The sequence below is a fragment of the Apostichopus japonicus genome, chromosome 19 (genome assembly GCF_037975245.1).
Source record: "Apostichopus japonicus isolate 1M-3 chromosome 19, ASM3797524v1, whole genome shotgun sequence".
NCBI classification, from domain to species: Eukaryota; Metazoa; Echinodermata; class Holothuroidea; order Aspidochirotida; family Stichopodidae; genus Apostichopus; species Apostichopus japonicus.
The window spans coordinates 11380724-11396678 of NC_092579.1; the positions used below are offsets into that span (position 1 = coordinate 11380724).

At 37.0% G+C, this 15955-nt stretch overlaps 1 protein-coding gene across 11 annotated transcripts in view; it reads right to left on the reverse strand.

Moving 5' to 3' along the window:
* Positions 1-5302: 5302 nt before the first annotated feature.
* LOC139959500 (uncharacterized) overlaps positions 5303-15955 on the reverse strand; it is a 37417-nt gene continuing 26764 nt past the window's right edge. For 7 of the 11 annotated variants that reach the window (XM_071957169.1, XM_071957168.1, XM_071957171.1 and 4 more), the window contains 3 exons: positions 12056-15725; positions 11331-11457; positions 9425-10595 (listed from right to left, as the gene is read on the reverse strand). In XM_071957169.1, coding sequence (XP_071813270.1) covers positions 15620-15725 — 106 coding nt within the window. In that variant the 3' untranslated portion in view covers positions 9425-10595; positions 11331-11457; positions 12056-15619. Of the gene's footprint in view, positions 5701-6294; positions 6365-6949; positions 10596-11330; positions 11458-12043; positions 15726-15955 lie in introns of those variants that run through there. The other 4 variants (XM_071957163.1, XM_071957167.1, XM_071957165.1 and 1 more) reach the window with 4 other exon arrangements.

Sequence of the window (15955 nt, forward strand, 5' to 3'; positions counted from 1 at the left end):
TCCAGACAACGAAATAAATTTAATAACAAACACAAACAGAATCATTGCAGTATTTCTTCAAAAACAAATATACGATGGTATTTCATGAATCATTTTTAATTGTAATCCAATTAACACTCACAATCACAAGAAGATCGTGAAATAGTGAAATAAAATTAGTTCTGGTGTAATTCCAATGGTATTACTTAGTCCATAATGTTAAAATCCTATCCAAGTGTGCAAAATCTAACAAATTGCTTATACAAGAAAAGAGCGGCTAAAAAAAACCCCTGAACCACTAAACTTGAGATTGAAAATTTTCTTTGAATTCATGAGATTTGTGATATATTAGTGTTTACATATTGTAAATACATGCAGAATAAGCAAGTTTCTTGTGTATTTCCAGTTAGCCGTGCACTTTCCATAAACCATGTCCTTTCCTCCTACTTTAGAAACGTAAACAGAAATTAATTAAAATTGAGATATGAAGCAGCTTTTTGAGTTTGAACTGTTGAATATTTCGAAGTCTAGTCCATAGCAGAACCTCCATAACAAAATACCTTATACTGTAGTGTGTTTAGCCAAGGCCCATTTCAAGTAGTGAATGAAACGTCGAAAGTTGAAAATGTATTATAACTACTACGGAAAGTGGCTGGCTGACAAAATGTTGATGATCTAATTAAATCATCAATAATTTAATCGTTAATTGCAATCCTATGTTAAGAAATACTCATATGATTGGAATAACTTCCGACCAAACTCGAAAAGCTGCTTTAAAAATCATGAAAATCATAACTTTTAAGCTTATTAAAAATCGTGTAATTGCTCAATTGAACTCAGAACGCTACTTTAAATATGCCTGTATAGGTTCACAAAATATTGCTAGTTCAGTTCAAGATCATCACAGTATTGCACTGAAATATGCTAGAAAGTCAGATAATGGGTCACTAATCATCAGATTGCAACAAACAAAATGTATTTCAAAACCACAATACAATCTTAGCCTGACTGAGACATGTCATCAAGTTATGCACTTCAACACAACTATTAATGCATGCGAGCAATTTAGAACTTCAGAACCTCATACCCTCGTAGAAAAGAACTTTTAGAAATGTTAACATGCTAAATTGGGGTAGGTGGAGGGGGAGGGGGAGATTCTGTTGACCTATCAGCGGAATGCAGTTTCACATAAGAAAAGCCAGTTTCTAGAGATTTCCACTCGTTTCTGTGTATTTGGACTATTGATGTCGAAATGTCGACGAGGCATTTCGATATTTATCTCGGAATTCTTTTTTATCTGGAACTTTTTTATTCCGCTTTAAAAAAAAAGGAAATTAAAGCCTCATATAGAAAATAAATCCATAACAACTGTCCTTGGCGCAAAGTCATTCGGACTTTTCATTGAATTTCGATATTGGAAAATGTAATATTCGCCGGTACGTTTGTCCGATATGAAACGAACAATGGAAAATTTGGTGACTTATAGCACTGTTTTTTATACAAATTGCAGCTGAATATTTCAGTACTGCCGATGGAATGCATCGCTGTAATGTAAAAGAGAGATCTAGAACCACCTGTATATTTCACCTATTTTTCGGGGGGGGGGGGGGGGTAATGGCAACGTTATCCTCTGTGCCTCTGCTGCTACGCCTATGAGGCGCCATGAATAACCACCATGTCAGCTTTCCCGTCAGGGTAAAAATTAAAAACTTTCACGTTGATTTAGTTTGTAAGTCAATATGGGGCATTGGTATGGAGAACGCATACTTCATAAGAAGGCAGTTGTCCCCAAACATGACATAAAAGGCCATGGTAACGGTAAATGGTGTACAAAGCATTCTTTGAAATTTACATTCCAAATTGTAAGCCGCCATTCCCCCCAATGCAGTTGCGATTGAACATGGGAAGGTTGAGGGGGGGGGGGGGATGTCACAAATCGTAATGGGCTATGTGACATTGATGTGAGGGGAATGTCACATATACCATGGTTTATACATCTCATTTTGAGCAATATATATCTACTTAATTAAATGTGTTCAATGTTTGCCTGTTCCCTGTTTTCCGAAAGATGGCAATGGCTAAATTCGGAAGTGTATTTGCCTGTTACATTCGCATGGAATATATATCTCTACATACGGAATACAGGAGCAATTATACCACTCTTCCGTTATAATAATATTTCTATCGTTACTTCGTCGTATAACATTGTGATATGATGGTGAATCATAGTAGACTCCCTCTATTCGGTTCAATGTTAGGCAGGGTAAACTCGTGATGACTCCATATTTCAAAGACGCCCTTCAAAGTTTCCCTCGGTCTGCTTTTCCTTCGTTGCTTCTTCGTAAGATGGAGGTAAATCAGAGGCCATAGAGGTACTAACATTTGAAGCCTGAGATGTCTGACTGTGAGAAAGGAAAACAAGAAAACAAAAATGTCAATATAAAATGCCCCGAAATAGGAGGGCGAGAGAATGGTGGGTCGGACGCACCGGCAGTGGCATAGCCAGGATTTTTTTTTGGTGGGGGCGCTGGTTGGTGCGTAGCGTAATGGAGAAAATTTTGAAAGAATGTCTCCCAGATTGCAGGAAATGGCACTTCCCGAGCTTGAAAACAAGACCCCTGCCACCCGACTAATCTTCTGAAACACATTTTGTATGTGTAGTATGTTTCAGTGTGGTTCTTTATTTTTTGCCATTTTTTTCAGTCCTACATTTTTTTTTTTTTAGCGCCGTGAATATTGCTCCGACGCCCCTGCTAAATACCGAATTGTGGCACACTCCATACACCAGGACATCATGACGTCTCCAAACATTTAATCATAATTGTTCTGGGCAATATGTGTTAAATTAGACTACTAGACAGGGCTAGTGTATGCTTAGAATATTGTAGCCAAAAGTTATAAGGCCTGGTCTTATAATCATTCTATAGCTCACACTGGTCACTTCTGTGATAAATTTATGTATCATAAAAACTTAAACAGCAATGAATTGTTTTAACAACATAAAGTTAAAGTTAGAAATCGGAACAATTCGGTTTGCCTGGACAACATATTTTGACGGTCCTGATAAATCGGGAAGGAGTTTACCTCTCTTTGCAGTTATGTAAAAAACACATCGAAAATGGTATCTGAGTGACAGCATTCAATATGTGATCATTAATTCATTTTTATTAACAAGATAAACCAAAGTAAATGTATCCCAAAACTAACTGGAAAATTATCAACAATAGAAAGAGCAAAGAAATTTATGGCTAGAACAGGTTTTGAATCAGTGAGCCCGAGTTAAAAGCACGGTGCCCAGATATCTTATCGGAAATAAACAAAAGTAATAACTACCCAAACCAGCTTTATTAATTGGTCATATAGATGGCAATATTCTCATTACATGTTCTTTGTATGAATTATAAAGTTCAGTACACTCAGCCATTGATGTTTCTGTACATCTGGTCACCAAACATTGCCGATTATGTACTGCAGTTTGCAGGCACTTTGCGATCTTCTTGTGACTTTGATATAACCGTGTGGTATACACTGGGAGCGCATGTGATTGAGTATATACACCTCCATCTATCCCAACTATCCCTTTAGTCTCCACATGCACACAGCAGATTAATATTTCAAGGCAGATCTTTAATACAGTACTTATTTACATTTACACTGTAACTAGACATCGCAAATGTAGCTTTCAACATGGTATTCTAACTGTGTACAGTTGTTGATTGAACTAAGAAATGGATTTTGACCAGCAACAACCCTCAGCAAGGAGGAATATGATAGGCTACAAATCAATTGATGGAGCACAGGAATTACCATAGTATGTTTTTAGTCCCCTGCTATTAGCGAAAATTGTTTGTTACGGTAGGAATCTTTTTTTTAGTGTGTACTGTGTTTTTAGTGTGTTAGTGCATGGGCAGGGAGTCCTTTGTCCTTACTATGATATGAGAAATATATGTACAGCATGTAAGAGGGTATATTAATGTAATATCTGAAAGCTACGTAGGACCCTGTGGAATATTATACTCCCTCTATTCGGTTCAATGGAGTTATCTTGGAGTTCCTGGTAACAAAGTCAACGTAACACGTATACTTATCATATGGTTACAAATTTTCGTTTTTGTTTGCTATTTAAAACATACCGTTGAATAGTTTGGACATAGGATAGATATTAGGACAACACCACAGACTCTGTAGACGAAATATACAAAGTCGTGACACTCCTGAATCCTGAAAGGTAGGTTTTCTACTAGCCTGGCCGACGACGCTTTGCGGCGTACGTTGGCTCTAGGTTGAGTCTCAAGAAATGTGGTGAAATGTCATTATTAAAGGTGTCTAGTGTCAGAATCATTGACAATTCCTTCGGTTCAAAGGATGTTCTTGATGCTATCATATCTGATATCGGATTGAATAATGTTATGGGATGTGTCAAATCATCAGGGAGCTGGATTGTCACATTGAAGAATAGAAATGACTCTGATTTGATACAAACTACGGGTTTGATTATTAAAGGAGACCAGTGTAATGTATCAGGTGTGTCAAGATCGCTATTAACTGAGAGTATATTTGGAGTTCCTTCTTTCGTGGACGATGAAGAATAACTGAGAAATTGGAAGAATATGGATGTACCATAAAGGGATCATGGCATCGGAAGACATATCCAGAATACTCGAACATTGAAAATGGTATACGATATGTTCGTCTGGAGCTCCAACGTCAGTCCAAAGCCTACCTTATGCCATTGTCATCATCAAAGTTCATATGAGACTGAAGAATAATGGACAGTCTAAAGTTTGCAATTTGTGTCTTGGTAATGACCATATCATGCGCAATTGTCCTAAATATTTATGCAAAATCTACGACACACAAGGACACACGAAAACCCATTGTCCAAACGTAGAATGCTTTCATTGCCACGAACTGGGACACAAAAGCTATAATTGCCCTCACAATAACCAGCATGCACATGATGAGAACAATGACATGAACCCGAGTAACACAAAGGACGAGGAGGAAATTAGCCCAAGCGAATCACCAGACACAATGGAGGAACCAATGGACTCCGTAAAAGAACCAGCAGCAGGAAAGGAGCATACAGGGACTGCACTATCTAAAGCGACTGAACTGGGACAAAAGGCACCAACGGTATGCATGGCTACGAGAAGTTGTACCACTCAATCTCCTAACCCTTAGCCTCTAAAGAGACAAGTGTCAAGTAGTGAAGAGTTTCAAACCGTACGATACAAGAAAAGGACCAAACTCATCGAATCAAAGTAAACTTACAAGGAACGTTAATAAACTGAAAAACCCTAAAGAAAGTATGCCAAAATGATCAGTGTTGCTGGTGATATAATATTACTTACGATATTTCACACATATGAAAGAGTGGATAACGCATCACTCAATTGCCTTCAACCTTTCAACATAGCTTCTCTTCTGAATCCGAACGTGAACTATAGTCACTATTACATGTCAAACCAACGTATCATGTAAGTACAATGATATTGATACATTCAATAATTTACCACAACGTAATTTAGTATCCATATTCCACTTCAACAGTCGTAGCTTCAACAAAAATTTCGATGATATATATGAAGCGATTTGGGAATCTAGTTGAATGGGAGCTAGCGGTGAGTCATGCCACGCAAACGACAATGATGAAGAGTAGTACTGCACTTGGTTTATCCAATTTATTCAAACAAAACAAACAGACAAACAAAACAGCCTCTGCAATGAGAAGAGAACATTTAAAACTTAACAGTTGTCCAGGTAAGTCATGTATACATTTAACCCAACAACCTACCATGAAACTCCTCAATTGAATGAAGGTAATAAAACAACAATTAACTGGTAAAGACAATCTTACAACGAACAAGCTGACTAGCAACCTTGCAATAGCTCATCTCTAGTGAAAATAACAAGATAATAATTGAGTAAGACTTGAATGAATTGAAAAAGAATTGGAAATGAATTGAAGAAAAGAATGGAGTTATCGGTTCATCCATATAAACCCGAAAGTGAAAAAGTGAATCTCTTACGTAGTACAATAACATCATCCATAAAAATGATAACAGCAGAATATAATAATATTTACCGAAGTACCAATCTAGCACATAACTAAATATGAAATTTAATTAACACCTTCTGTAACATGAAGAAGAATACAATTCAATGGCATGGCGTACATACATCCTTTCGCTCCTGGCAAGATAAAATCAGAAAATAATAGTAAACAAAATAGCTAAAATGTAACCTCAGGTACTCGCGTGAACAATTATGACCACAAAGGAAATACCCTGCAAAATATCATGCATCACTTACCAGCCCAGTCATCTAACAACAATGATCAGTAAACCTCACATCACCGGATCACGACTCAGCTCAAAAGAACCTAAACCAGAAAATTAATATATAACCAATAACGTCACACTTTGAGTTATACACACAGACCCAAGGGAATTCCTATAATACACTGTAACACCTAGAACCCATCAATCGGTTTAACATCAGTTACTAAAGCACATTGTAAATAAATCATGATTAACTTAACTCTGTCTGAACTAATACCGAGACAATAACTAATCACAACTGAAAACATGGACTCAGTCAGTACTACCCCTTTAACCATGTGACTTAGAATTATTCTCATAATGTCACTGAGAAGCTACTAAAATATGAAATTGACAGGTAAATAAGGTAATTAAACAAATGTCAATAAACAAATATCAAATAAAACAGTTTGAAATGCAATCTTCCTTTTACACTTGAAACTAAACCTTCCCAAGTATAACACTGACTTAAATAGCCCTACTAACTTACTGTTACTTTACATAACAATATGTATGAATGCTCCACCACATGGTAGAACTCTTTGAGAGAAACTCAATAATATCCCCAAACCTCTCTTACAATAATAGTTCTTACAACATATGCCATTAAGTAAAATTTAACTAATAATCAATATGAAATAACTCACCAAGATACACTGAAATAGGCTCTTTTTCTTCACATGAATGGTTGAATTTCCTCTCACAAAACAATCAATACCATGTCTCTCTAACAAAGGATAAGTGGAGGAATGAAGCACATGGCTCTGAGAGTAAAAGTAGTTCAGTAGCCAACCTCCTCACAAAGTGAAAGGATACCAACTTAAAATTATTACACAAGCAACTGACATGTTGGTTAACTTATACACATGAACATGTCATCTTAGTTTAACAACATACAACAGAAATAAAGACTCCATTGGGAATAACCTTTCCACAATCACTAAAATTATAAGCCCTATTTCTTTGTGGAGAGTATGTGGTTAGGTACTATGGAGCAGAGAACAATGAAGACCTGTGTAACATGATGGGTAGCAACAGGGAGATGAAACAACTCCTTGGCAGCAGTGCTCTCCTAATGAATATGCAAAGGGTATCAGTGAAGGGCAGAGAACTTCCTGTACCTGTGCAGAGTACTGAAACCTTGGAATGCCAAAAGGGCAAAATTCCACTTTATCACATATATTCATTCGTAAAACACTAAACGAACATTTCTCAGTTATTGGGTTTACTGAAACTTGGCTTGGCAAAAATATTTCCCCCTTATCAACATGGAGAATTATACACTTTAAGAAAGACACAGTGAAACCAGAAAGGGTGGAGGAATCTGCCTATATGTATGTAATGATGTTAGTTATAAATGTAGACCTGAACTATCAATATTTAATGAATCTATTGAGTCATTGTTTATTGAAATTACAAAGCCTTGTAAACGTGAGAATTCCATCATCGGCTTAGTGTACAGACCACCAAATGGCTCATTGGCTGATTTTAAGACACATATGGAAAACATTTTGATCACTTTAACCAATCACCAGAGTACTGCGTATATTATGGGGGATTATATCATTAACTTGTCAAATTTTAGTAATTCTAGAGATTTTTTAAACATTATCCACTCGTACGGTTTTTTTACCCTACGATAACAAAACCTTCTAGTTTTAGTAGTAATGCAGCTACTATTATTGATACCATTATAACGAATGCTAATTTCTCTCTTACTACAGGCATACTCATCACTGATTTAGGTGATCATATGCCTTTATTCCTAAAGGTTCTTGACAGGACAAACAAGACAAGAGAGCCCTTCCATATATGAAATTTTAACACACACAACATATCAAAATTTATCGATGACATTGAGAAGGAAACATGTGATGAGGTGTTAACTAAAGTTGATGCTAATTTAGCGTACTAACTCATTTTCTAACACTTTTAACTTAACTTATAATAAGTGTTTTCCTATTCTATTAATAACTAAAGGAAATAGGCGCAAGAGAAAACATCCATGGATTACTAAGGGTATACTAAAATCTATTAAAAGAAGAAAAAAAACATCTTTACAAACTGTATTTAAAAGCTCCTACAAATAGCAATAAAGAAATTTATGTTGCTTACCAAAAAAAGTTAAACCTTAAATAAGATGTTCTAAAAGGTTATATTTTTAATACAAATTCAAAGATGGTAACAATAATGTAAATGATACCTGGGGCGTAATCAATGAGGTTGTTAAAAGAGACCCGTAAGAAATCATCGTACCCATCTGTTTTCAAAGACGGCGATCACGAAAGCAGCGACGATCAAGAAATTGCAAACGGCTTTAACGATTTCTTCATTAACCTTGGATCCTTACTTGCCAGCAAAATCAATCATACTGCAAAATCAAACAACCCCATATATAGTAATAATAGTACGCGAAACTCTATTTTCATTTACCCTGTCAGGGAGGAGGAACTTTTACGTGTAGCGCATCATTGCTTAAAGCCAAAGAAAGCAGCTGGGTATGATGATTTCAAGCCAGATATTGTTAAGCAGGTACTACCTTGCATTGTCACCACACTTACTTTTATCTGTAACATATCGTTCACCACTGGGGTATTCCCAGACAAGCTGAATATTGCTAAGGTCGTACCCATTTTTAAGAAAGGAGAATCCAATATCTACGAGAACTACCGACCAATCTCTATTCTATCATGCTTTTCCAAAACTCTCGAACCTCTCATGTCCAACAGAATAATCAATTTTCTCGATGCTAAGGACATACTTTGCAAGGAACAATATGGATTCCGCCCTGGTCACTCAACAGAGCTTGCCCTGGCAGATGCCATTGATAAATTATACGATAGCCTTGATAAGAAGAAAACCTGTATTGGTATATTCTTAGACATATCAAAAGCATTTGATACCATTGACCATCGTATTCTCCTACACAGTTATCATTCTACGGTATATGAGGACCAACCCTTAACTGGATGGACAGCTACTTATCGAAACTTTTACAGTATACGTCGTATAAGAACAACATGTCTGACTATGCTGAAATCCGCTGTGGTGTTCCTCATGGTTCAATATTAGGACCACTTCTTTTCATTATATATATATCAATGACATCAGTCATATCTCTGATACTGCAAAAACTATTTTATTTGCAGTTGACACTAGTATATTTTTCGAATCCAATAATTTGAATACTTTACAGTATCCATGGAGTTGAATCAATTTTACGACTGGTTTGCAACTAGTAAGCCATTACTTAATCTTGACAAAATTAGCTACATTGTTTCAATCAAAGTAATCTTTTTCTTGAAAAAAAAAAACATTTTAATGGATGGAAGGCCTATCAAGAATGTACATAGTGTTAAGTTTCTCGGAGTATATATTGATAGTAAACTTACTTGGTGTGAACACATATCAAATATTGCAAACACTGTGGCAAAAAATGTTAGTATCATTTCTAAGTTAATACACTACTTACCTCAGAATATACTTAGAATGCTTAACCAAACATTAGTTTTCCCCCATTTTTCATATTACTCTATAATCTGGTCTGGCACTCATAATGTTTATCTTCACCCTCTTGAAATACTACAAAAGAAAGTAATTCGTCATATAACTCATTCTGAATATCGTGAACACGCCAGCTCACTTTTCAAATTGCTCAACTTACTAAAATTTAGCGATATTGTTAGGCTGAATGAAGCCACATTCTTTTACAAGGCTTGGAATGGCTTACTTCCTGTAGCCTTTCATGACTACTTCACTACTAACAGCGCCATGCATAGTCACCGCACTAAAAGGGCCGGTCAAGCACACAACAACTTATGTAATACAACATTCGGTACGTTAACTGTAAAGAATCGTGCTATGAGGACATGGAATTCTCTAAATGCTACTATAAAATTGAAACCATCTAAAGTAAAATTTAGAAAAACGCTAAAAAAAAAAATAATTTCTCAATATTGCTACAACGTTTATATTGTATGTTATTAATTAATACTTATTAAGACATTAATTATATTTACATGTATGTATATATGTATTTTTCTTCTTTCTTGGGTGTCCTTTACTTTGTTAAGCCTGAATTGGCTCCACATGTATATACTTATTATCTGTGTAAATTCAAATAAATGAATCAAATCAAATCAATGTCAGGCAGGGCGAACTCGCGATGAATCCATATTTCAAAGACGCCCTTCAAATTTCCCCTCGGTCTGCTTTCCCTTCGTTACTTATTCGTAGGATGGAGGTAAATCAGAGGCCATAGAGGTACTAACATTTGAAGGCTGAGATAGCTGACTGTGAGAAAGAAAAACGAAGTAAAACAAAAATGTCAACTTATACTGCCCCGAAAAAAGAAAGGCGGGAGAATGGTGGGTCGGACGCACAGGGGAGTACTGTAAAAGCCCTGACAAACATTTCCTGAGTGGGATGAAGCGTGATCCGCGAATCGTCAGTGTGCGATACACCGATTGAATGCATTATTATGAAGCAGTTTTACGCAGTCCCGTATTGCCATGTTATATTACATTTTCTTGGGGCAGGGCGGGTATAGGGACTATCCCGCGATCACCACCAGTATATCTGTATATAGGCCTAATGTGCAAAATTAAGGAATGGGTTTTTATTTTGAAAGAAATGGGGTGTGTGTGTGGGGGAGGGGGGGGGTTAGGGCTTATCCATACACATATAGTAATGAATCATTATACTCTAATCACCACAGCTCCTTAATATTCTTGAGGGTTGAATAATGGTCACTAATGCTTACTTTTCAACAACCGTTACTGCCAGGAGAGTACGTAGTCAGACCGGGCACCGGGGAATTGCCCCCCCCCCTCGTCCACCCCTCCACCCGTGACGACTACTATGCCGTCCCATGTTTGTTCCACCACCATCAAGTTACATGAAAAAAGCATTTTTACCTTTCCTAAATTGTTGCTGCCCCTGCTTAGATTATTGGTCCCCCCCCCCCACCCCGTCATAATTCCTTACTTTATGGGCCTAGTCAAGACTTTGTCGCTATAATTTACTTACCATGCTGTCACTGTGGAGTATTGCATCCCTGGAATTATTGGGGTTTGTGTAGGATACAAGTTTACGGATGACAGAGTCCCATATGTTTGATGATTGGTAGCATGAAATCCGTAATTTGTTGGAAAGTCTGATGATTGAGATAGAAGAGGAACATTTGATGTCGGAGGTGGATGAACTAAATGAGAAGGTGAATCATGGTTTATATTGACGTTGATTCCTTCAATACTAGGTTGATTCCGAAGAGCGTTTTGGTTTTGACAAGCTGACACAATAATCTTACATATAGGAATAAATCCAAGAAGAGACATCGCTACTGGTGCAATCGCTAAAAATGGTGAAACATTCAGGGCTGCCACGACAGCCATAAATCCTGTAATTCCCAACCAAATCAGTAAAAATAATACAGTTTGTATTAATTCGCATATGTTCGTGCTCGTGTTTATTCTACCCGATCCATTGTAGGTTTCACCAAAGCGGGCAATCCGAATAGGCCTACTACTGTGAACGTTGTTTTGCTGATGGCTCGTATTAACTGTCGAACCAATCGAACCAATCCCACCACTGGGAGAGCATCCATCCGCCATATTTGTTTTGTTTTCTGTTATCAATATATATATTGATTAATTTGTAAACTTATGGCGTGATCCCGAAAAGATCACTGGTTAAACACTGACGTGTATTTAACGATCGATCAAAGCTACCAACAAGAGTACCTTAAAACTCACACAAATCCAAGCAGGGAAGGAAATCACAAGAAGAAAGACTGCAGGCAAAAATTATAAAGTTTACCTACTATGGTTGCAATACTGTTATATTGTTCTTGGCTAGTCGACTCCCTCGCGGTGATATGCCAGGATTTTTTAGTGTACTATTTGGAATTCATTTAAAGCAAAGGGAAGTAAGTCATGCATAACATTGTGCATTGAGTCACTGACAATGGAATAATACCACACTACACACGATTTTAAAGGACCACAGCATTTAAATGAATCACATGAGACAAGGACAGTTAAGTTAGTATTACTCCGGCTCTTTGCTTCGTATGCAGCTAATTACACTTTTTTCTTGCACTGTAAACATTTCCCATGACGTGTTGACCTTTTAAAGTTCATTCCTGCCAATCTCGTTCTTATTTAATGTCTGTAGAGCAACATAATTAAGAAAACTTGGGAGAAATTTAAGCAAGTTATGAAACTGTCACGCGGTAAGAAGACAAAATGGACAATAAAATTAAGGTAACAACTTTAAACCTTGCATTTTTCAACAAGATCAATAAATTGTCAAATATACTGTTCTACCTTGTTTTGATATAAGTTATACTGTACTAGTTATACCCAAGTCGCCTTTACCCCATAGAGAACCGGAGTGCATAAAATATTACACTTCTATTGCAAGATATCTATATATACACAGGGTAACTTTGTGTAATTGCATTCACACGGGCCTCATGTACAATGTTTACTTTTAAAACAGACATATGTGAATACTACCAATCAAAATAATAAAGAAGCACCTCGTTTAATGCTCAAGGGGAAGCAATGATTATTCTAATTCAAATATTGAAGTCGCTGCACTAGCTGCAGCCGTAACATGCAGCTGTGCTGTCAATTCAACTCGGACGCTGCAGCAAAGTGTCCTCTAGGTCCGAAGACTCAGTTTAAATAGATATAGACTTGGAGAAAGACATTACAGTGATGTGCGTGAGAGCGGGTAGGAAAAAACTGCGGTGATTACTTTGTCCAAGTTAAATGAAAAGGACTGGCCGCATATCGAAAGGAGGGACAGCGCATGGGATTCAAAAGGATCGGCAGTGTTGTCTTCGTAACCCTCACCCCCCCCCCCACCACCACCACCACTCGCCCCGAGACCGACAATCGATCCTATCTTATTGATACTCGCCTTACAATGTAAATGCGTGATTGGATACATCTAATTCTTGAATAGTTATATAGCGTCTCACAACAAGCATTTCAAACACATATGCAGTGTCTAATTTTTGTTGCATTACTTTCATTCACTCAGTTGCAGGAATACGCCCTACACAAGTGCTCGAAAAAAACAGATTAACTTTAATATACAGAAAAGGGTCGAATGAAGCTGGTAGAAGCTTGAAACAGTGAAACGAATGGTATACACAGGGTCGTACAAAATTGTTGGGGGGGGGGTAGGGCAGATGGTGGTGGTGTCAGAATTCAATCTCAAATCGATAATCTAAATATTGTTTTTCTTTCTTCAAGGTGCTACAGCTTCCGGAGAATTGCCACTACACATGCACGCCCAGGCAAATATCAGAGTGCAATTGTAATTATAACACAAAGTGCTACTTTTGTTGGTTAATCATTTTGGAAACTGAGGTATATAGGTTTCAACAAAACGCTATAGTCAATCTCGAAATGGCTATTTACACCCCCATTAGAAAATGATGAATGTACAGCCCTAAAGGATGTACAGGGTGTCACGTGTTATGAATAAAGTACCGCTTCCCGGTAGACGTCTTTTCGGACTAAATTTTCGTAATAGTAGAATATTGCAGGATGAAATGAGATAAAGGGTCCACAGTTTATTGCCGTACCCTATTACTAAACAAACCCGTTAAGTTAATATGGCCGTATTTAGTAACCAGGCCCGGTTATAGTGCACCTCACACTTTATTTGCTATGCAGGACCGATTGCCTTACAACAACAGCACATGTTGACAATTGGTAAATTCTTGATCATTCTTAAGCGTTTCAGAATTAAGCAGCGACTTAAAACTTTCGGAAGTAGTTAGTGCCAAACTCTAACCGTGAAGAGAAACTATGCAGCGCAGTTTATAGTAACCTTTCTCATTTTCCTAACTCCCCCCCGCATCGTATTTGCAGATAGCATGAAAACAGTATAATGTAGCCAAATGTTTGGATGGACAGGCCGTTTGGAATAATGGGTATCATTTGTTTAGCCAGGCAGATGGTAAATCAGAGGACCTAACTGAAGGTAGCATATACGCCCATTAAACGCCCCGTTGACTTGCACTCTAACTCACAAAGGTAATGTGGTCTCTAAATCTAGATAGAAGTTCTCAATAGCTAAACGTTGGATAGCTGACGCGTTGGCCATTAATGGCATTATCAAGTTTCCGTATCATGACCGCGCAGATTTTTGCTATCAGAGCTTGACGTTTTCGTCACTTGTAAACAAACCTCTTCACTCAGTAGTATACAATTTTCGTATGCTGCTCCTGGAACACCTAAAGGTGTATTCATTGCCTCAATTGACCCAACTTTTGCACCACATGTACCTCCATTCATACTCTGCAACATGCAAAAATTCATACCCTGATTGATAATGTATCCCCAAAGATGTTCTCATATTGCATGTTGGCACTTTTCCTGAGATAGGAGAACATCCGGGCGGATTGATATAGACTCCAATAGGAGTATGCCACCTGAAACATGGTTTCTAGCAAAATATTTTTACATCAAAGTAAAATATGACAATTTCGTTACTGAAAATGTCACTTGAATTCATCTTAATAAAATGCTGTGCTGTTTGCATAAAACAGGGTAAATCAACGTTTATCGCAGGGTTATGCAATCACGGGGGGGGGGTTAGCGCTATTACTGGGTGCATTCGTCGTACGGCGTTGTGCATCGCTTGCTTTTTAACAAAGCCCTGCCTTATCCAAAATGGGCCTTTGGGGCGTTCAATCGGGGGTAGCTCCAAATTAATTTCATTCACCACAAGTACGCTTCAGTCCGACAACGGACTAAAATATTTGCACATAATCATATATAACCAAATATAGGACCAAAATTAAAATATATAAATGTTTATTTGATACATATAAAATGTTTAAGTGCTTCAGTGTAATATGTGTTTCATATTCGAAAGAACACTTCTATAACTGCGTGGTCGTTTCAGTAAAGCTTAGTTGGTTGCTTTTATAGGCTTGGATGATATATGGTTGAGATTTACTTCCGCTGTGACACAAAATACATGATGAAGTCCTGGATACTATTCGCACATCTCCAATTAGGGCCGTTTAGATTGAACATTATAAAGATATCTTTAATTATATGAAAATATGTTAAATTTAGTAATTATATAGTGTGCTTTATAATATATTTAGAATATTGCTTTTTGTCAATAATTGTTGATAGCTTGATCGTGAAATAGAGATGCAAAATTTTCAATACGTAACTGCGTTTCTCGGATGTCAACGGTACGTTCTTTAACTGCACGATTGCTCAGAATCACTGTAATGAAAACGGTATACACCAGAATTAGAAAAAAAGCAATTAAAAATCCTTTCAAATTTTGCCCTGATGTTCTTTTCCTTTTGTTACTTCTTCGTAAGATGGTAGTGAATCGGAGATTGTAGCACTAAAACCAATAGGAATAACATCAGAAGAGTGGCTGTGAATGGAAGAGAGGCAAAAAGGAGCATCAATATTATGTCAAATTAGTTGCCACCGCCGTTATCCACTCGGTCACAGCTATATATATATATATATATATATATATATATATATATATATATATATATATATATATATATATATATATATATATATATATATAGGAATAACGGAAAAACTGTTAAACAACTATGCTGCATTTAGGGAAATTTAGGGAAATACATTGGA